This window comes from Microcebus murinus, chromosome 22, assembly GCF_040939455.1.
Source record: "Microcebus murinus isolate Inina chromosome 22, M.murinus_Inina_mat1.0, whole genome shotgun sequence".
Taxonomy (NCBI): Eukaryota; Metazoa; Chordata; class Mammalia; order Primates; family Cheirogaleidae; genus Microcebus; species Microcebus murinus.
The window spans coordinates 8812551-8834101 of record NC_134125.1 but is presented as its reverse complement, the minus strand read 5'-3'; the positions used below and the strand labels follow the sequence as shown (position 1 = coordinate 8834101).

The 21551-nt window shown below is 50.6% G+C and overlaps 1 protein-coding gene across 3 annotated transcripts in view; it reads right to left on the bottom strand.

Annotated features, from left to right (window-relative positions):
- Positions 1-3647: 3647 nt before the first annotated feature.
- The window catches only part of RPH3A (rabphilin 3A), a 91291-nt gene continuing 73387 nt past the window's right edge, over positions 3648-21551 (bottom strand). For all 3 annotated transcript variants that reach the window (XM_075996586.1, XM_075996587.1, XM_075996588.1), the window contains 8 exons: positions 19734-19808; positions 18757-18866; positions 14412-14538; positions 12198-12254; positions 11373-11527; positions 8161-8242; positions 7211-7307; positions 3648-6123 (listed from right to left, as the gene is read on the bottom strand). In XM_075996586.1, the coding sequence (XP_075852701.1) occupies positions 5993-6123; positions 7211-7307; positions 8161-8242; positions 11373-11527; positions 12198-12254; positions 14412-14538; positions 18757-18866; positions 19734-19808 (834 nt within the window). In that variant the 3' untranslated portion in view covers positions 3648-5992. The remainder of the gene's footprint in view (positions 6124-7210; positions 7308-8160; positions 8243-11372; positions 11528-12197; positions 12255-14411; positions 14539-18756; positions 18867-19733; positions 19809-21551) is intronic.

The following is a 21551-nucleotide window of genomic DNA, read 5'->3' as shown; positions in this document are numbered from 1 at the left end:
ATAATGGTCTCCAGTTGCTTTTTAACCCCCCAGCCAAGAGAAATCATAGTTAAAGGCAGATTTGAGGATTTCTTTTTTTGTCTTTTTTTTGTTATTGTTGACAATTTTGTTTCATAGTCTCCTGTGATTTGTTTTCCAGCAATACGTGCATATTGTAAAAAGAAAAAAAGAAAAATCAGGAAGTGTAAAAGATCACCCATCATCCTAAAACTCGAAAACTACCATTACGAACATTTTGGTATAGCTCTTCTTGGATGTTTTTCTGTGTTCACACACACAGAAATAGAGTTCATTTTTCTTTTCCTTTTTTTAAAAAAATGGCATTATATTATACTTTTTCCTCTTTTAATTAATAGACTTTATTTCATACAGCAGTTTTCGGTAGGCTTACAGAAAAATTGAACAGAAAGCACAGAGTCCCCATAAACCTTCTCCTTCCACCGTAAGTTCCTTTATTATTTTTATTTATTGATTAATTTTTAGACAGAGTCTCACTCTGTCACCTGGGCTGGAGTGCTATGGCATCAGCCTAGCTCACTACAACCTCAAACTCCTGGGCTCAAACGATCCTCTTGCCTCAGCCTCCACATTAGCTAGAACTACAGGCATGCGCCACCATGCCCAGCTAAGTTTTTCTGTTTTTGAAGTAGAGATGGGGGCGGGGTCTCACTGTTGCTCAGGCTGGTCTCGAACTCCTGAGCTCAAGCGATCCTCCCGCCTCGGCCTCCCAAAGTGCTAGTCTTGTAGGCGAGAGCCACCACACTCAGCCTACAACTCCTTTTCTTAGCCAGATTAATTAGTTAATCAATCAACACTCCCCACTCCTGCTGTATAACTTGTTGACTTATGCCTAAGGCAAAATGTAACCACAAGGGGGGGCGGGGCTCTGTCATTCACCAGCTGAAGTGCCTGTTTTCCAAGTTTCTGTTTGTTCCCAAATGTCTTCATGGCAATTGTAGTTGTTAAGTACTTTTGATTAAATATATAAACAGACCCAACACGAGTGCCAAACAACAAAAGAAGAGAGCTATCCTTAGAAAACCAATATTGAATTGTTTGGAAAGATGCGATAAAGTCAAATTTCATAAAACATCACATAGAATTAGCTAAGAGTGAGATAACTATAAAAGAATGAGGAAATAACTGGGAAAAAATCCACTTATGCTTAGGACAATGCCCTCATGCCCTAGCAGGTGGCTTTACATTATCGTTCCTTTTAAGGAAACAGAAACAGGAAATTATACTCATTTTTGTGCTTTTCGAGAAAAAAAGATGATGCAGGACTCCAGTCGGGGGGCCTGCCCCAGCGGAGACGCCTTGGTCTCCACTGAATGATCGGGAAATGAAGGCACGTTTGTGGGCCATGACAATTAAGCTAGAGCATACCCTGATATCTGATGTCCTACCCACATTTGGTTCTTTTGGTAGTCAAAGAACCAAAAGGAGGAAGTGACACAAGGTGACACAGCCATTAATAATTTGGACAAGAGCCAAGCAAAGCATACCTCTCATGTGCATATTTTTTTTGTGGAGCTCTTTTTCTAAAATTTATTTTTAATTATTGTGGATATACAATAGCTGTACCTATCTATGGGGTGCATGTGATGTTTTGCTATAGGCATATCAGGTACAATGAAAAAGTCAGGGTCACTGGGACATCCAACCTCTAATGGGTCACTTAAGCTTATCAGGCCAACGCTGGCACATCCGATTGAGCTGAGGACGGGGGTGGGGCAGCCTGGCAGGTTTCAGTCACTTGGTCACATGGCCCAGCTGACCGCTTTCGACAGGAACCACCAAGCCCCACGACCTGCCCCTTGCACTGGCCTCACCTTTGCCGGCCCTGATGGGAGACCGGACCTCAGCAACGCCCAGCGCCGTCTTGCCTCCGAGTCCCACCCATGATGAGCGTCTCTAGCTGTGGGTTGAGCTCCTGCACTCCCAACTGCGCAGGGACCTTCTGCCCCACCCGAGCCTCTCCCCCTTTCAGCTCCAACATCCTGTGTTCAATCAGAGCCAGTCGGGGGCATTCCCCCCCCCCCATGTGAGCCTGTGCGAGGGACTGACCACTCGAAATGGCATTTATCAAGCCCCTAGGATGCACCGGGGGCTCTTCAGCCATGATCCCATTGGAACCTCCCGGCAACTCTTTGAAGTACTGATTGACATCTCCATTTTCCAGATGAGGAGACTGAGACTCAGAGAGGCTAAATGACTTGACTATGGTCCCACAGCTAGAAAGTGACAGGGTTTGAATGCTGGGCTGAGTTGATTAAAAGGCTGGTGTGTTTTCAGGGTAGATGCTTTTGCAGAGTGTTTTATGTCAATGAGGGGGGAAAAGCATAATTAGCCAGGTCGGGTGTACCGATGTTTTTGAAAACTTTCCTCATGTATATTCATCTCAGCTTGTTTAGGCATGTCCCCATGCTTCGAGGAAGATCAGTTAGGGACAAAAATTAGGTTTCTTTCCAACTGCCACCCATGAGTGACTGGCGCTGGCTGCCTGGAACACTGTGTTGAGAAGGATTCGAAGGGTCCTCGTAGGCTCCGTGGGGAAAATGCTGTATTGATTAGTGATGTCTGCCGTGTGTGCGGGGAGAGTGGCAAGGGTCCCGCGATCCTGCGAGGCTTGTACGGACTTACGTGGCGCCTGTCTCCACCTGGTGGCAGCCACTGAATTGCAGGAAAAACTGTTTGATTTTTCTGGCAGCGATTTTGCAAGTCTTGATGAAGGTGGGAATCACGAGACATCAACCCGGACGTATTTTCAAACATACACCTGTCGTCGGGGTTTAGCAGAATCTGTGGGGAGGTGGGTCGTTTGAAAATAAATCTCCCAAGTGATTCTAATACGCCAACTTCCACCCCCAACATTGAGAACCACTCTTTTGGAGGTGAGACAAAGGAAATGGTCTCAAAGTTCACCGGGAAGAGAATTTTCTATGGGATAGAACTGACTTCCTTCTGGAAGTCACCAGCATTCCTGATAAATTGCTTAAGCACTTTGGGGATAGATTATAGTGAGATTAGGAATCCTACCGGAAAGTTAGTTACCTACTCAGCTCACTTTCAGGACTAGTGAGACTTTCAAATGAGGCTCGCTCTTCGTAGGTTGGAAGGTGCTAGAATGCAAGGGAGGTGTTTGATGATCCATGTTATTTTTAATCAGTGTATTAAGAACTCCGGATTGGGAATGTAACGATCCAGCTCCTCTCCCGGCATTGTCTCTGGGAAGCATCTCATTTCTTTCTCTGGGCTTTTGTTTCTTCATCTGTCTGATAAGTGAGTTGATTGAACTAGGTCCTGGCTCGAGTCTCTGGTTCTTTTAGCCTCGGCAATATCAGATTCCACGATGACTTGGGGCAGGAGGAAGGTGCTGCTTCCCTGTTGGGTGGGCCCTGGCGGAAAACATTCTTCTACGGGGGTGTGTGGCCAGTCCAGCCACCTCGAGCCACCTGCCCAAGATGAAATCCGCCAGAAAGCAGACTCCACGTGGGCAGAGACCACATCTGTCTTGTTCACCTGCTGTATCCCCAGCACCTAGAACCTAGTAGATGCTCAATAAATACCGACTATCCGAATAGCACGCATCCTGGCGGGGAGGAGGACCTTCCAGAAACCAGAAAGAAAAAAATGCAGACCACCAATTTTCCTGGATATTCCTACTTTATTTTTGGCTACATCAGCACAGAGAGAGGCGGTGGGCGGCTGAGCATGCACCGGGGGGCGCGCGTGTTCTCTAGGCGGGTGCGTGTGTCAGGAAGAGCGAGCGCCCAGACTAGGTGGGCGCGCTGTGAGCTTGCCGCATGCTGGGTCCAGCGCCAACGCCGGCGCCGGGCTCGGGCGACACAGCCACATGCTTTCTCCTAAGGGCAGACCGCGGGAGGGGGGTGGGCGCGGAGGAGGTGCCACGGGGAGGGGGGGACTAACGGGGAAGCTGTCGGCCGCACCTCGGGCAGGGCCAAGAGGTTGGCGTTTAGAAAATGGGTATTCAAGGCAAGAAACGAGTCCTCCAACGACCTGTGCGGGGAGCGGAGCGTGGGGGGCGCTGGAAGGCAAGGTGACAAGACGTGATTCAGGGGCGACTGAGAGTTTCAGCATCCAACTGAGGCTTCTATAGGTGACAACAGGGGCTTGGGATGAGTTTCCCGAGGAGGGACTTAATGGAAAGTAGGAAAACCAAACTTTTCTCAAGGGACACTGAAAACTGCCTGCCCCCAACCGCAAATGTATTATATAATGGTTGTCCACACTGCCTTTTCCTCTTTAAGTTTTTTTTTGGAAGAAAGCGAATGACGGATGATGAACCAAAGCCTTTAGCCTTAGGGTTCACCACTCTCTAAAGTTCCACGTCTGTGATGGTTTTGATTCTCCCAGGAGACTTAGTAAAGGGACTGCAGCAGACGGAGAGACAGACAATGGCAGAGACAGACGCCCGGTGGTTCTGCGTGACAGGATGCGAGAGGGTCAATGAAACGGAGAGGCAAAGGGTGTCGGGGCGGGCGCGGCTTGTTCACCTAACTAAGAGCAGAGGAGGGAGACGGGCTGGGGGCTTTGGATGGGCCCTCGGACCCACAGCCCTGGGTCTTCTCACTGCCTCCTGCGCGCGCCCCGCTAGGGGACATCTCCACAGCACGAGGGACGCTGCCACCCGCCGGGGCAGCACCAGCTGCCCGCCCCAGGCCCAAGGACGTCTGGCTCTGCCAGCCGGAGAGGTGGGTGATTTTAGAAGCGTGGCCCAGGTGCAAGTTCAGGGCTAGGCCAGTTTCTCAGAGTTTCCCCGTCAAGCTGGCGGGAGGAGGTGAGGGTGTGAGGTCGGGTTAAGACACACTTTTTTTTTTTTTTGAGACAGAGTCTCACTTTGTTGCCCAGGCTAGAGTGAGTTCCGTGGCATCAGCCTAGCTCACAGCAACCTCAATCTCCTGGGCTCAAGCGATCCTGCTGCCTCAGCCTCCCGAGTAGCTGGGATTACAGGCATCCGCCACCATGCCCGGCTCATTTTTTCTATATATATCAGTTGGCCAATTAATTTCTTTCTATTTATAGTAGAGATGGGGTCTCACTCTTGCTCAAGCTGGTTTTGAACTCCTGACCTCGAGCAATCCTCCCGCCTCGGCCTCCCAGAGTGCTAGGATTACAGGCGTGAGCCACCGTGCCCGGGTGCTTTTTTTTTTTTTTTTTTTACTATTATACCACTAGAAAGGCGAAGGGGTGAGAGGCTGAGCAAGGGGGGATTTAGTGTGATGAAAGAGTTAGGGAAAGAAAAGAGGGAGGAGGAGAAGAGAGAAGGCAATAGAGAAAGGGTATTTTTTTTTTTTTTTTTTGCTAGGAAGCAGACAGGTGTCGTTCTGAAAGAGGAGGGCTTCCAAGGCCCTCTGTGTTTCCCGTGCATTTGGAGCAGGGAGGGGTGGGTTCCTGGACACGGTGGTCTGTTTTCCTGGCAATCAGGGCGTGTGTTTTGGAGGGTCGTGGGGGGGGAGGCTCTATTTCTGCCCCAGTGTTTGTCCTCACGGCGTTGATCGGGTCTGCAAACAACCAAGGGCAGACACAGACATGACCCAGGGAGCGAAAGGGGCACGTGTGCGTGTGTGCATGTGAGTGTGTGTGTGTGTGTGTGTGCACTCAAGGCCAGGAGGGTCTAAAAACAGTCCCAAATGATGAAGCCCCTTTGTAAGTTGACCCAAGCTGAGAGGTTATTAAGTGACCAACCTCTTTGTAAACATCTCCCCAGCCCCATCCCAGCTCTGCACCCCAGGACCGGAAGGGGCGGCGTTCGGAGCCCGCACCCAGCATGGGCAGGGAGGGAGGAGTCTTTGGCAGCGGGCCCGACGTGAGGGGCCTCCAAGGCGGGCTCGGGCTCCGGCTCGGGCAGGCAGCGGGGGCGGGGGGAGGTAGGCGGAGAGGAGAGAGACCAGAGTGCTGTGGGCAGCTGGGCAGGCTGGGGGTGACCCAGGCAGGGGTGGGACATGGAGCTGGGGACCCAGACGCTATCCTAATCGCTTGACACGTGGTTCTCGTTCTGTAGCTGGTGCCAGCGCTCGATCTTCTTGTCCTTATTTTTCAGACACTCATACCAGTGCTTTAAGCGCTCTCCCTTGGCTGAGATCCCCAGCTGGCAGCCTCCTGGAGGGCGGCACGGGAAGACAGGGACCGGTGGTCACGACAGAGGGACATGCGGCATTCTCATGCTAGACCCACACGTGTATTTGGGGGGAAAGACATCACCAAGCAGTGACCCCCCGCAGCTTGGGATCATTTTCTATAGTGGGTTATTGTTATGATGATGTTGCTTTTATCATTTTTACTACTGACCTCCTCTGCCTCAAGAACCTTCAATGGCTCCCTACTGTAGCACCAAGTCATCATTTCATTGTCTATTTTTTAAAAAAAAATATTCTTAAGATGGGGGGATCTCATTCTGCCACCCAAGCTGGAGTACAGAGGTGCAATCATAGCTCACTGCAGCCTCAAATTCCTGGGCTCTAGCAATCCTCCTGACTTAGCCTCCTGAGCAGCTGGGACTACAGGCATGCACCATCATGCCTGGCTAATTTTTATTTTTGTAGAGATAGGGGGTCTTGCTATGTTGCCCAGGCTGGTCTTGAACTCCTGGCCTCAAATGATCCTCCTGTCTCAGCCTCCCAAAGAGCTAGGATTACAGGCATGAGCCACCACACCTGGCCATTCATTGTTTTCAAAGATGTTCTACAAATCACCACTCCACTCACCGAAACTTCTCTCCTACTACTTCTGGGAACTCATCGTCTACTTCCAAAGAGTCAGTTTCATCATCCTGCTCAATCCTGTCTTTGTACCTGTGCTCGGGCTGTGAGCCCGGCCGCGGGTTCCCTTCTTGCTCCATCTTTAATTATTTTTCTGCCTCATCCGTCGGAGAGGGACTGGGGAAACGAACACCTTTATCCTGGACTCGCAGGTGGATCAAGGAGAACTCCCTGGCACTCTGTTATCTGCAGAGACCACCCCCCACTCTCCTGTGCTTTCACAGCTGCACTGAAGGTGCCTCGCAGCGCAAGCCACCAAGCTTTGTAAGCCCGTTCACACACAGACATGCCCCGAGGGGACCCAAGTCGGGGCCACGGGCCGCCTGAGCCTCTGAACAGCGTGGCTGCCAGGAGACGGGGAGCCACCTCGGCCCTCCTGTGCCGGGGAGGACGGCAGAGGGGTTTTCTCTGGAGTCGGGAGCACTCACCGATGTAATCGTTGGATTTGCCGATGTCATAGTCCCAGACCGAGATGTCCAGCGACTTCTTTGCCAGGTCACTGTGTTTGATGTCGTAGAAAAACTCCTGGATGCGACAGAGGAAGACACGAGAGTCCTCTGAGCCTTCGGCGGCGGGGGCTGAGCCGCTGAGCCCGAGGGGACCCGGGTCTCTCCACGCGCTCACCGACACCGGGACCAACATTTTAAAACGTTTTTGTGTCAGTCCGTTATAACAGTGTCTGGTCTGGATGAGTATTTTCCTTATTGCTGATGAGTTTATTGGCCACTTGGATTTGTTATTTTGTGGCTTGCTCTGATTCCAGGAGAGGGTGGGGCAGGGCAGCCGAGAACGGCTCCGGGTCTGTTTGCACAGCGCCCTGCCCACGTGTGCACATGCGGGCGCGTTTCCTAGAAAACCCAACGATTCCAAAGCCACTGTACTGTCACTTCCCCTCCACACTTTGCAGTATACGGTGAAACCCAATACTGGCCAGCTCGGACCCGACAGCAGATCTCAGGGGAGGGGCCAAGAAGGGAGAATTCAGTGGGTGCAACAGGACTCGATGCACTGCAGGGACGTGGGGTGTGAGGGAGAGGACAGCACCAGCTGGCTGGGTGCTAAGTGTATTGCTACTTTTATTTATTATTATCCCCCCAAATCTCCGTATTCTAGACTATTTTAATTGGTAAAGACATTGGAGATGATTTAGTTCAACCTCTGTCCAAACACAGCTGCCTCCCAATGACATTCCTAATCTGTGGGCTTTTGTCTTAGGCTTGATTTCCCCCAGTGACAGGGAGCTCATTCCCTTTTCTTTACATGATTCAAGCTGACCTATGACAGATTTCCTCATGTGATTTGCGATATTCTAGTAGGAATTCATGTCTCTCTGACACACAGAAAACATCCCAGAGCATGACAAAGGATGACACCTTACCTCATTAAATTCGGGATTCAAGGTTTTCTTTTTAATTTGAGTCTTATGTTTGGCCTTCTTTCCCATGTCTGGTTTCAGCCAGCTGGGAGGAGATAGGAGAATCGTTATGGATGGAGTTTAATGACAAAGAAGAGCCCCTCGATGACCCCAAAGGCTCCTTGTGGTGTCAGGATAATTGATGAGCAAATTATAAAGTGAATCAACTTTGATAATGACCCACGGGCATTAAAGCATCCGCTGGTTCTAGGCACTGCGCTAAGTGCCTCACGTGAGCCCTAGGTGGCAGAACTGTGACCACTCACTGTACATACGTAGGAACTGAGGGACCAGAGAGGTTGAGACATGTGCCCTAGGTCACACAGCTTGTATCTGGAGCCTGAGCTCTCAGCCCGCACTTCCCCCAGTGAATTACACTGAGGGCCGTGGTGGGTGGTGCCTGGCATTTTTCTCATCTGTGACCCCTTGGGCTGCTGCCGAGTCCTGCAGAGATGCCGGCATAGGGACAGAAAGAAGATGAAACCTGACTATCGTCACTCCATTGTCAGAACTATTCCCTGGATTCCCTTCGACCTCAGGGTTAAGCTCAAAATCCTTAATGTGGTCTTAAGACCCTGCAGGGTTGGGTCCCGGCCCTTTCTTAGCCTAATCTTACACCATGCTCTTCACCCCACTTATTACACCCTCCTTCCCACCCCAGGGCCTTTGCACACACTGTTTCCTCTGCCCAGAAGCCTCTTCCCCTGTGCAGACACAGTGCCTGGCATATAGCAGGTGATCAGCCCATATTTTGTGAACCATATGAGCTAAAAATTCCCAAGGGTTGGGACATTTGGATTCTGACTCAGGGTGTCACTCGCTGAGCAACTTTGAACAGGGGCATGATCTCCCTGGGCCTCAGTTTCCCGACCTGTAAGGAAGGCAAACATTTCTTTCTCATTTCACAGAACTGTTTTTGAGGCTCGTCTTTAAGAAGAGACACAAATGAGAGGTTGAAAATTACCAAGTCCTGAGCAAAAATGAAGGGTCATTCTGGCTTTAAACATGATCTTTGTTTGGTCAGAAATGGCTTAACAGTCTCCTGTTTCTTTTCCCACAGCTGCAGCCACCGGGGCAGCTGTTTTGCTGGTGACCGCAACAATTCTGCTTCTCCTGGAAGTATGGGGTGGATGGGGGCGGGGAGAATTAGTTAAGAAAACCAATTTGCACGTGGCTGAGATTTAGTGGAGTACACAGGACAGCGTCCCATGAGCTCATTTTCTCTCTTGGGCAAAACCAAATTACTCTTCGAAATCACACTCATCTCTGACACGTGTGTTCTTTATCAACTAAATCCTCATTCGGAGGAAATTTGGAAGAAAGCTCACACCCGTCTGTTCTCTAGCCACGGGCTCGAGGGGAATATCGTGCTGTCCTATCAGAGGCAGTGGAGATGGGAGGAGACTCCCAGCTGGGGAGGACGTTCATCAATACTCTCCCCGCCATGAGAAAGAACAGCGATGGTAGTTATTTATACCCATGATGGCAGGTGTTTATTGAGCGCCTACTATGTACCAGACACCATGAAAACACACCGCTCGGACTGCATTCTCCAACTGCAGGGGGTGAAATCGGCTGACAGGTTACTGGGCTCTCAGTTTATCATGTTCTCGCTGAGCCCACGCTTCCCACGGGCTGTTCTTAGCCAATGACTGAACCCGCAGGGACACCAGGCAGCCCATTTCTGGAAGATGCAGGGCTCCTCCGACGTGTGACTGTGCCCGTGGATTCCCTGTCACCCTGCTGGAAATTTGGAAGTGCACCGCAGCAGCCCAAGATTCTTCCTACCCCAAATTCCTTCCTTCCTCCTGTTCTCCACCGGGATAAGACCCGTGGCAAGGTCTGTTGTCTCTGCAGGCCTCCTCTAGACCCCTCCCGATTTCCTCAGCAGGCGTCTCCCCCAACAAACCTCTTGCACATCTCGTCCTCTCCTGGTGTCCCCCCCTTCTTGGAAGAACCGAACTAATGCACAGCATTACTCTCTCCATTTTACACACGAGGACATTGAGGCCCAGAGAGTTAAGCCATGAGCCCAACATCACACAGCTAGAGAATATTGGAGACTACTAGAGCTGGGATTCAAACTCAGGCAGCCTGGATCCAGATCCCATGCTCCTAACTGTGTCTGTAGAAACACACATTTTGCAGCCACGAGTCAGACAGAATTCTCTGTCCCGGGGACAAGGCTGGTTGCTTTGTGTATGATATCTCATTTGAGCCTCATGCCCACTCTTGGAGATACAGGGAACTATTGTCTTCCTTTCACCAATGAAGAAAGTGAATGAGGAGCTAAATAACTTGCTTATCTAGCTAGCAGCTGGCTGAGGTGGGAGGTAAGCCTCATGTCTGACACAGTGGTGGCCATGCAAACGTGCCTGGAAGACGTCCAACAGGAAGCGCAACTGACCAAGGCCCCAAATGCAGCAGCTAAAGTCTATGCCATGTTTGCACCAAGGCTATGCCCCTAGCTGATGCCAGAGCCTGGCAGGGAAACTGAGGCAGACCTGCTCCTAGGAGACAGAACTCAGCTGATGGCCCTGCTGAACTGCATCTGGGCTGCTTCCCTCCATCCTTCCTCTTCCCCCACTCGGGTCAGAGCTGCCTGTGGCCTGGCGGCGCCCTCATTCTCCCCGACTCGCTCCTGACTGTCCTTCACATGGGCATTTTCCTGAATGAAATCCTTGTCTGCTTAATCCTATTTCTGGCATCTTCCTCTTAGAGGATCTGGACTAACACAGATAGCAACGTCTCTTTTATTCGCCGTGATTGAGATTACTGGAGGAGGCCCCAAATCTAAGGTCTTTTCCTTGAGCATTCCCAGAATGCACCTGGAACAAGCCAGGCTGCCTCTTTGGTGGTGGCCCTGAGCTTCTGGACGGGGTGCGGCCGATTCCTGGGGGTACAAATGGGGTTACCGCAACCATGCCAACCGCTCTTCCTCCTCGGAACGCGACAGAGTCACAAAGCTTTGCACGTGGGCAAGCGACACACCAGTTGACTGCCTGACACTCTGATCTCATGCTCTCGCCTGTTCTGGGCATGCATTTCACTGTGTGACCTTGGCCGGGTTCCTTGCCCTCTCTGGGTCTCAGTATACAATGATCTTGGGGAAGCTCTCTGGGTCCTTCCTTTCCAAGGATCTGGGATGGCCCCTGGGGCCCGAGGCGTTGACTCACAGCTTGACGAATGGGTCCGAGTAGCCGTTGGCGTCCATGGCGGCCAGGTGCACGCAGCGTATGATGCCCACGATGAGGCCTCCCTGCTGTGTGCTGTACATGAGGGACACCAGGATCTTGCCACGCTCCTCGATGTCACCAATGCGCTCCACCTGCTGCATTGGGGGGAAGGCAGTGTGGGCCCAGGGGTGAGGGCACCGGCAGTGTGGATGGTGAGCATTAGGGGGAGCCCGTGGAGGGCAGGGGAGCTCCGCCGTCGCTAGCGACGTCAGCACCACGGACAGCGCACAGCGCAGCCTCCTGCTAGAGCCCATGGTGTGAGCCAGGGCGTCGGATAGCGTGAGCCAGGGCGTCCGGCTGAGGCTTTACTGGGACTCAGAGGTGGCCTGGGCCCGGACTCTGATCCCAGACTCCCCTGACCCCACCGGTCTCACAAGGGCAGCCCCTAGAGTCATCTGGGGGACCCTGGCACAGGGCACGGAGCTGCAGTTCAATCTCTGCTGGACACGCAGCTCAGAGAGCCTGCCGCGTCCCCTCCGAGGCCGTGTGCCACTGCTCTAGCCCAGAGGGTGCCGGCAGGGCTGGTGGCCGCTGGGTGGAGGAGCTCGAGAGCTTCCCGGGTGTGAGAGGAAGGGGCTGGGGCTTCCGGTGTGAGAGGCCCCCCGGGCTGGTGTTCTAACAACGTGGGCAAAGGGTGGCTCTCGAAGAGAATCCACAGGCAGGTGGCTGCAGGGGAGAGTGAGGAGGGGTGGGGGCGGGGGCACAGAGGAAGATGCCAGCCCAGCCCGGACCCCGACGGTGGCTTCTGTTCCCTCTCACACTCACCTCCTCCTCGTACAGGGCCATGCCGCGGACCGACCCGGTGGTCCCGGTGCGCTTCATCTTAAGAGGAGGAAAGAGAAAGGAAAGATAACATTGTCCATGGGGCGTGCCTCCCTACACGAGGGGGACCAGAAACACTCACACTGCCATTAACATCCAGAGCCATGAGGGCGGTTCTCCAAGCTACTGTGGCCCTTTTAGCTAGAATTCTCCCTTTTAGCTAAAATTCATAAAGCATAATCATATGGCAGACCATGCTAATGCATAACAACCCATGGTGTAGGTTCTATTATAATCCCCATTTTATAGATGAAGACACTGAGGGTCAGAGTGGTCAAGCCACTTGCCCGAGGTCACACAGTCAATAAATGTCAGAACGCTCCATACATAAGACAGATAAGGGGCGCAGGGGTCTTGGGGTCTGGCCCGCCAGGTGCTTCTTTCCCCCATGGCTTCTGAAATCCTTTTGCTGAACTCTAAGGCTCTTAGAAACACAGTTGGGAAATGATTGGTTAAAATCCAACCTTCCCACTTTAGAGATGAGGAAAACTGAGGTCCAGAGGGGAGGGGACAGCATTTAGTGGGTCCCTGCCCTCAGCGGGACATAGTGGGGGAAGGTGGTGGCGGGAGGATTAAGGGTTAAAGGCGAAGAGTCAAGGAAGATGGTTGCAGTGTTCTGTGGCCACTGCAGCCCTGTCATTGTCCTGCCGCCCCCATGTCTCTGGGGCTGGCTGTGTCCACCATAGCAAGACGGGCAGACACAAGAGCTGATGACCCACCCAAGCGGCGGCCCGGCCATTGTCCTGACCAACTGGACTCATGGAGTCGGGGACGGAAGGGGAAGCCTGGAGAACCGGATGTTGCCAGGCAAAGACCCGGAAGAAATGCCTCATTCCTAATCTGTCCTTGCAGTTTGCTTGCCGTGTCTTGTTCCTCTGCCTGAGCTACCGAAGTCTGGCACGGGACACAGGTATCCCGTCCTCAGCCCGCCATCTGGTGGGAAGGTGCCACAGGGTCCCCTCCCTGCCCCCAGCGGCTTCCCCGTGGGAGCTGGCAGCTGCCCAGGGAGACCAGGGGTGCTGGTGTTGCAGGGGATCTGGGCTCTGGCCGGTGCCCAGAGGGTACACTGTTGCCACCCCGTGTGACCTCCCTGTGCGACCTTGTGCTCCCCTCTCTGGTCCCACATATAAAACAAGGGCAGGGGGAATCATCTCTGAAAATATAGAGTGCTGGAGGGGCCTCCCTGTCCCCCACTGAGTCACCACCCCCAGGGGAGACTGCCACGGGTCTGAGTGTGGAAAGCTCTGGTTCTAAAATCCCCCAGTTTATTCTGAGGTGCAGCCCAGCTGGGGAACCTCCTTTGGATCCTTGCTCTTTCTCTTTCCTAAAAGTCAGGCACCACCTCTACCGCCAGTAACAACCGTACTAATACTTCATATGAACTATCACGTTCCATCCTGAAAAGATCCTGCGAGGCTGGTACTGCATCAACCCATTTGACAGATGAGAACTATGAGGCTCAGGGAAATTAAAAAGTGTGCCTCAGGTTATTATACCATAAGTGGCAGAGCCAGGATTCAAACCTGGGCTGTCTGGCTCCACAGCCAATAAATACCCTTAAAACATCCTGTGATGCTGCCTCCTGTTTATCTGTGAAGTGATTTTTGATCTCTTGCCTGACAGGTGTGGAAGGCAATATTATTTCCTGTAATAACAACTGTTAATGTATGAGTACTTGTCATGCATTAAGTTCTATTCCGATTTTTTTTTAACACCACCCTCCCAAGAGACAGGTACTAGTAAATATTATAACACACGTTTTACAAATAACAACAAAAAAGCAGATCAGAGTGGTTCATTCCCTTGGCCAAGTCCATGAAGAACCAAGTGGCAGAGCTGGGCTTTGAACCCGGGCAGGCCACACTGCCGTACCACGCCACCCTTGCAGTTTTGCCGAGGAGGAGGATGGCGACATTCAGAGAAGTGATGATAAAGCCAGCATTGGCAGAAGGCAGAGAGAGGGTGTGGCCGATGTTCTGAGCTGGAATCCTCCCTCTCCTCTCCATCCTCCCTCCTTCTCTCGATCTCTCTCCTCTCCCTCCCCGCCATGCACCTCTGCTGCACCCTGGGTCTGTCCCCCCCAGCGCAGACCCAGAGCGAGGCAGCAGGCCCGGATCTCTCCTCCTGCCACTGGATCCCCGGGGCGAAGTCACTCACGGGAATCACTCGCTCCAGACAGATATTGAAATTCTTCCTCTGGTTGGGCTTCAGTTTCTTGAGGGAGAATCTGGTCTCGCCAATGAACTCGTTGTGGCCGAATTTGTCCTCATCACAGACCGAGATCCTGCCGTCCACGTAAAGAGTGGGGAGAGAAAGACAGACAGATACTGAGCTCCTGCTACACGCCAAGGGCTGTGGTTGTTGCTGGTGAGGAATGTGCGATGTGTACGGGAATAATGCGATTTCCTATTCATCGATCCCTGGGCCAAGTATTAATACTTTTCATTTCTTCTTTATTGCAGTGCAGCTCACATGCAATAAAGTTCATGAGTGTCAGGTTTGTAGCTTGATGAATTTTTGCATGTATACACACTGATAGAATCACCACCCAGAACAAGATATAGAATATTCCAGAGCCCAGAACCCTCAGGATTCTTCTACTTGCTTCAGAGATAACCATCCTCTCGACCTCTGGACACATGGGGTCACTTGTCCTGATTTTGATCTTCATCTAAATGGAATCATCCAACAGGACTCTAATTTATTCTTTTTATTGTTGTATAGTATTCCACGGTGTAAAATATATCATAATAATTCTGCTGTTGATGGACATGTGGGTTGTTTCTAGTTATTATGAATAAAACTTCCATGAAATATTCATATCTTTTAGTACACACATGTGTGTTTTTTTTTCTTTTTTTTTTTTTCCAGAACCACGCAGATCACATCCACTCCCTCTTACTCTCCCGGAGGAAGAGAACTCGTATGCATTTTTACTGACCATTTTCCAGGGAGTACAGTTGCTGGGCCATGCACCATGCATACGTTTAGCTTCAGCAGAAACTACTGAACAGTTTGCCAGGGTGGTTCCACCAACTATACTCCCACCAGCGGTTTACAAAGGTTCCAATTGCCCCTCACTCCCTCCAACTTTAATTTTGTCAGTCTTTAATTTTATCCTTTCTGGATGGGTCATTATATGTCTCTGTAGTTTTAATTTATATTTCCCTAATGATTAATGAAATCGGGTCCCTTTTCATATACTTTGTGGCCATTTGAGTATCCTCTTTTGCAAAGTTAGGGACTTAGCTGACCTTTCCTCACTTAATTTTTCTTCCTCCAAAACATCTTTAAGTTTTCTACTTTAGAGAAGAGACCAGGGACCAGAGAGATTAAGTAATTTTTGCCGACTAAAAGGCAGAACCAGGATTTGAATTCAGGTCTCCCTGAACCCTAAAACAACATGTTGTCTTGTGTTATGCTCTCTGCACAGCACGGAGTAGGAGAGGCTCAGCGAGGACAAGGCACGAGAAAGGTCCCTTGGGAGCCAAAAGGTCAAGGCATGATAATTCGTCCTGATATGTACTAAGAGGGGAAAAGTACTTTTTCTCCCACAGCATGGCAGAAATTCTGGGGGGACAGGCAGGGACTATAATGGTACCTCACTCCTTGGCCACCAACATCGGTTGAACGAATGTTCAAAGTCTTGGACAACCTGAACACCCTCATGGCTGAGTCCCACACTGTACAAGACTAGAGAAAGAAGTTGTCTCTACTCAGCTGGCTGGGGTGTAACCAACACCATCCTTCTGCAGGGGAATGTGTCTCTAAGGCAGGCGTCCTCAAACTATGGCCCACGGGCCACATGTGGCCCGCCGAGGACATTTATCTGGCCCGCTGGGTGATTTTGCCACAGCTGCCTGTCCTGCTTATTAGCCAACTCGTCCTGGGCCCACAGTGCACATGTGTGGAATGTGTGCCGCATGCTCCCACGGTCTGAGAGACAGTGAACTGGCCCCCTGTTTAAAAAGTTTGAGGACCCCTGCTCTAAGGACGTAAGAGTAATCGTTTTTGACCCTGTAGTACCCATTCTAGGAACTTACCTCAAAGATATATTAATAATAAGGTAAGTGCAAAAATATTTTGCTACAAAGATGTCTATCATGGTATTGTTTATAATTGTGAAAAAGCAGAAAGAATAAATATTCTACAATGGCAGGACTACTTAAGAAAATTCTGAAATAAACATAAAAATGAAATAGTATGCATTCAAGATAGCGTTGTCAATGCAAAACCACAATGCAATACCAGTATGTGCCTACCAGAATGGCCAAACATGAAAAAGTGTTGATGAGCATGTGAAGCAACTGGAACGCCCACACATGGCTGATGGGCGTGCACACTGGCATAGTCACCATGGAAAACTGGTAGTTTCTACTACAGCTGAACGTGACTGAGTCATTATGCTTTTAGGTATATATGCAACAGAAATGAGTGCACCTATGCACCTAAAAACAGCTACTACAATGTTCCTAGCAGCAGTATTTATAATAGCCCCAAACTAGAAATCACCCAAATACATCAACAGTGAAATGGATAAATAAAATTGTGGCATATTCACACAGTGGAATACTAAATAGCAACATGAATGAATGACCTACAACTACACACAACTTAGATGAATATCACAAATATATAGATACAAAAGGGTCACACTGTACAATTTTATTTCTATAAAGTACAATAGCAGACAAAATTAATTTGTCCCGTTAGAAGTTAGGATAGTGAATACCCTGGGGTGAGGTCCTTACAGGGAATGGCCACAGGGAGAGGCCTTTTTTTTTTTTTATAGGAATGTTCCATTCCTTGCTCCCAGTATGTTCACATTGTAAATATTCAATCTGCACAATTATTATATGTACATTTTTCAAAATGAATGTTACACTGCAATAAAAATGTTTACTGAACATAATATTGCAGCCAATTTGGAAAACAGTTTGCATGTGTTGTAAAAATGTTTTTGGAAAAAACCACATATCCTACGATCCAGCGATATTCCTCCTTGGTTTCTATGCTAAGGAAACACTTGGATGTACACAAGGAAGAATGAAGCTTGCTCATTGCAACTTTGCTTGTCACAGAGAAAAACTGGGAAGAACCTAAATGCCCACTGGTAGGGAATTGGCTAAACAAGCTGGTAAACATTGACATAAACTTTAAAAACACGCCAAATAATACCATGTATTGTTTATAGATACATAATTGTGAAGTGTTAGACATGCTTGGGAATGATACCCAAAGAGTTCTGGGGAGAGAAGGAAGAGAACAGGATGGAGGATGGGGTATACAAGAGGAGCTTCAACTTGCATCCGTGTGCTTTATTTCTTAAAAATAAAGGACTAAAGCAAATAGCACAACAGTGAGATTTTTAAAGGCTCAGTATTGGGTCCCTGGATTTTTGTTTTATTCTATACTTTTCTGCATATTTGTAATATTGAATAATACAAATATTTTTTTTTTAAAAATCTGTGATAAATCTATTTATTCTGTGGAATACTCTGAAGCAGTTAAAAAATAGGTTAGATCTAAATGTCCTTTCATGGCTATAACTCCGAGATACACTGTTAAGAAAAGGCAATTTCCAGACCTAATACAGCATGATACTTTTTATGTTATAAACAGTAATATATGTGTGTATATATATATATACTTTATATGAATGTATTTATACTCACAGGAGGAGGAAGGGAAGGAAGAAACCAGGGCAGGGAGGGGACCAACATTTTAAAGCAGCTTTGTTTTCACTATAATTTTTTTTACAAAAAGAATATATTCATGTATTACTTGTATAATTTAAAATGCAGTTTAGCCGGGCGCGGTGGCTCACGCCTGTAATCCTAGCTCTCTGGGAGGCTGAGGCGGGCGGATTGCTCGAGGTCAGGAGTTCGAAACCAGCCTGAGTAAGAGCAAGACCCTGTCTCTACTATAAATAGAAAGAAATTAATTGGCCAATCAATATATATAGAAAAAATTAGCCGGGCATGGTGGCGCATGCCTGTAGTCCCAGCTACTTAGGGAGGCTGGGGCAGAAGGATTGCTTGAGCCCAGGAGTTTGAGGTTGCTGTGAGCTAGGCTGACGCCACGGCACTCACTCTAGCCTGGGCAACAAAGCGAGACTCTGTCACATAAAAAAAAAAAAAAAAAAAAAATGCAGTTTAATTCAACACTGTCGAAAAATATGAAATGGCATCAACATATTGTTAAGTGAGACAGGTGTGTTACTTTATAGGACAATCCATTTTAATCACACACACATACACACACACACACACACTCTCTCTCTCTCTCTCTCTGAATGTTCAGACACCAAGATGTTACCAGTTGCACTTATCTGTGTCTTTGAAAATTGCTACCAAAAATATGTACCATTTTTATAAAAGTGAAAAAGAAAAAAAGAAAAACTACTCAGAGATCTTGTTAAAGACTGGATCCCCGAGAGCCACACCCGGGCTTCAGTGCTGCCTGGCCTCAGCCCCCCAAGCCCACCCCGGCCCCCAGAAACCTGAGCGTCTTCCGTTGCATGTCCTCGTCCGTGATGCCGTGATAGACCAGGGTCTCGTTCCAGACGGGGTTCCGGGTGTTCCGCAGAGTTTTTGTACGAAGCTTGTTGGACTGGAGCCCCAGAGAGACAGACGGACAGACAGACGGACAGACAGACAGACAGACATCTGCCTCAGTGGGGAGCCCGTTCCCAGAGCCCCATCCTTTGGGCGGACTTGGGGTGAGTGGGTGGCTTTCCCATAGGAGCATCCGAGGGCTTCGTTGTCCCCAAATGCATGTGCTCAGGGAGTGGGGGCTGCCTTCTAGGGGCCGGCCACGAACAGATGATTTACCGCAGGACATTGGGTCCCTCCTCCCGCCGTGCCCTGGGCCCCCTCCCTGCACTTTCCCTTAAGAGAAGAAAGCAGAGACAGCTTTCTCTTTGAGAAAAAGAAATAGCATTCGTAGGCCAGGGAGGCAGAAATGAGCGCCACCCGTTCCCTCCTAGGCAGGGGACGCCGGGATGGTGCCTGCTGCTTCATGCAAATCGTATCCTCCGTGCCTGCCACCCCATGGGGGACAAAGTTTTTAATTTCATGCTAAGAGAGAGCTGTCCATTTCTGCTGAGGGATGAGGAGTGCTGGGTTGGGGCGGGGGACGGGTGAGGGAGGGGGGCGAGGTGGGCGCTGGGGAGCCACAGCAGGTATTAGAGCAGGGGAAGGCACGAGCGGGATCTACTTCTGTCCTGGCCTTGGGCAGCTCCATGGATCGCAGGTGTCTGAGCTGGGCACATGGGCAGAGCCCTGTCCCCGGAGGGAGCAGGACTCCTGGCCGGCCCTTTACCCCAGGCAAGGCTTTGGCGCTCACAGGATGGGGTGAGCGAGGGCAGGGCGAGGGATTGGGGGCCGATTGGGCTATTTTAGGCTCGGAGCTGAGAACCCTGGGCATCTGCCAGGGCCCCTGCGCCCAGCGTGCAGAGAGGCCCGGGCCATATGGTACCTTGCTGGCTCCCGGCAGGAGGTGCAGCTTGACGTAGGGATCGGCCAAGCCGTTGGAATCCATGGGCTTCAGGCCCTGCGGGAGAGGGAGGCAACGGCATGAGGGCCTCGGGAGGGCCCGGGCTCAGCTGCCACAGGCAGCGGGCACAGCCCCTGGCCTCTGTCCTGCCCGGCGGTTCACCCAGGGGGCTTCCTCTTCCAAAGACAGAGAGAAGGGAAATGCAGTGTCGTAGAAAGAGCGCTGGAATCAGGAAAGGCAGGGTTTGAAGCCTGGCCATGTCGCTTCCTGGCTGTGTGACGCCAGGCAAGTTTCTTAACCTCTCTGAGCCCCCGTCTCCTCACCTGTCAAGTGAGAACAGCACCTGCCTCGTGGGGTGGGGAGATTTAAGTCCCACAGCAGTAATGGCACAGGTTTGACTGTGCAGGGCCATTGATACGAGAATTTCTTCTGTCTCTGCCAGCCCTGAGACAGCAAGACCAACTCCACCCCTTCCTCCTCCTCCTCAGCCTGCTTGGCGTGAAGATGATGAGGATGAAACCCTTCATGATGATCCGCTTCCACTTAATGGATAGTAAATATGGTGCATTTCTTATGATTTTATTAACATGTTTCTCCAGCTTCCTTTATTGTAAGGATACAGCATATCATACATACGGCACACAAAAGATGTGTTGACTGACTGTTATCAGGAAGGATTCCGGTTAAGAGTAGGCTACTAGTAGTTTATAAGTCTTTGGGGAGTCAAAAGTTATATGTGGATTCTTGACTGCGCAGGGGGTCAGCGCCCCTAACCTTGCATTGTTCAAAGGTCAACTGTATTGTGTCCAGGGACCTCCTTGGACCTCAGTTTCCCCATTTGGTCACTGGAATTGACAGAAGCCTCTGCTTTATGTGGCTCCTGGAGAGTTGAGAGAGATCTCACCTTTGAAACTCAGTTCCCTCTTTTTACCAGCTCTGTGGCCTTAACTTTCTAAGCCTCAGTTTCCCCATCTGTACAATGGGCTCAATAAGAACCCCTACCCCGGAAGTGTCTACCAAGATGAAACAAGATAACGCACGTGCTTATCTCGCGGTGCCGTTGCGGGGAGCAGTTAAATGTGTCTAAACGCTCCCCGTGGTGGCTGGCACGTGACAGGTGCTCAATAAATGAAGCGGTGACTCGGGCAGGGGCACGTGTTGATCTAGGAGTTGTGCTGAGCATTTCGTACCTCGTTTGTCACCCAAACGGGGACATTTTACAAGTGAAAGGGGGAGATCTCGGCTATGACAGTGAGGCAGCAGGCAGAGATGGGGACCGTCCTGGCACACGGGGACACATGGCCACCCCCATCTAACACAGCCATCCTCATGGGAGAGGCATGACTCTTGGCCCCAGGTTACTAATGGGTGCACTGACGCACAGAGGGGTTAAGTAACTTCTCCCGAATCACACAGCTGGGCAGTGGTGGGCGGTATCTGAGCCCAGCGAGCCCGTGTCCTGAGCCCTTGCTTGTTTTCGGGCGGGGACCAGCCCCGAGCTGGAGGGAGGGCAGTCTCGGTGGGTCACTGTCTGGGGTTTGCACGAGCGTCATCACCTTTCCTTGGGGTCCGGGATCGTGTCACCGCGGAGCACGCAGCGTGGCTTCCCTGCCCCTCGGAAGCCCACGCTAGCGTCCCGTGTCCCCAACCGCCGGCCCACTCAGGCTGCCGCTGCAGCGTGACGGCCACGTCAGCCGGAGGAGCCGGGCAGACACAGGCGTGGCCGCTGCCAGGCCGGGCTGTCATTGCCTCCCAAGCAGCCCCTCCACGGTCCCCTCCGGACGCGCTGTGGGCTGGCCG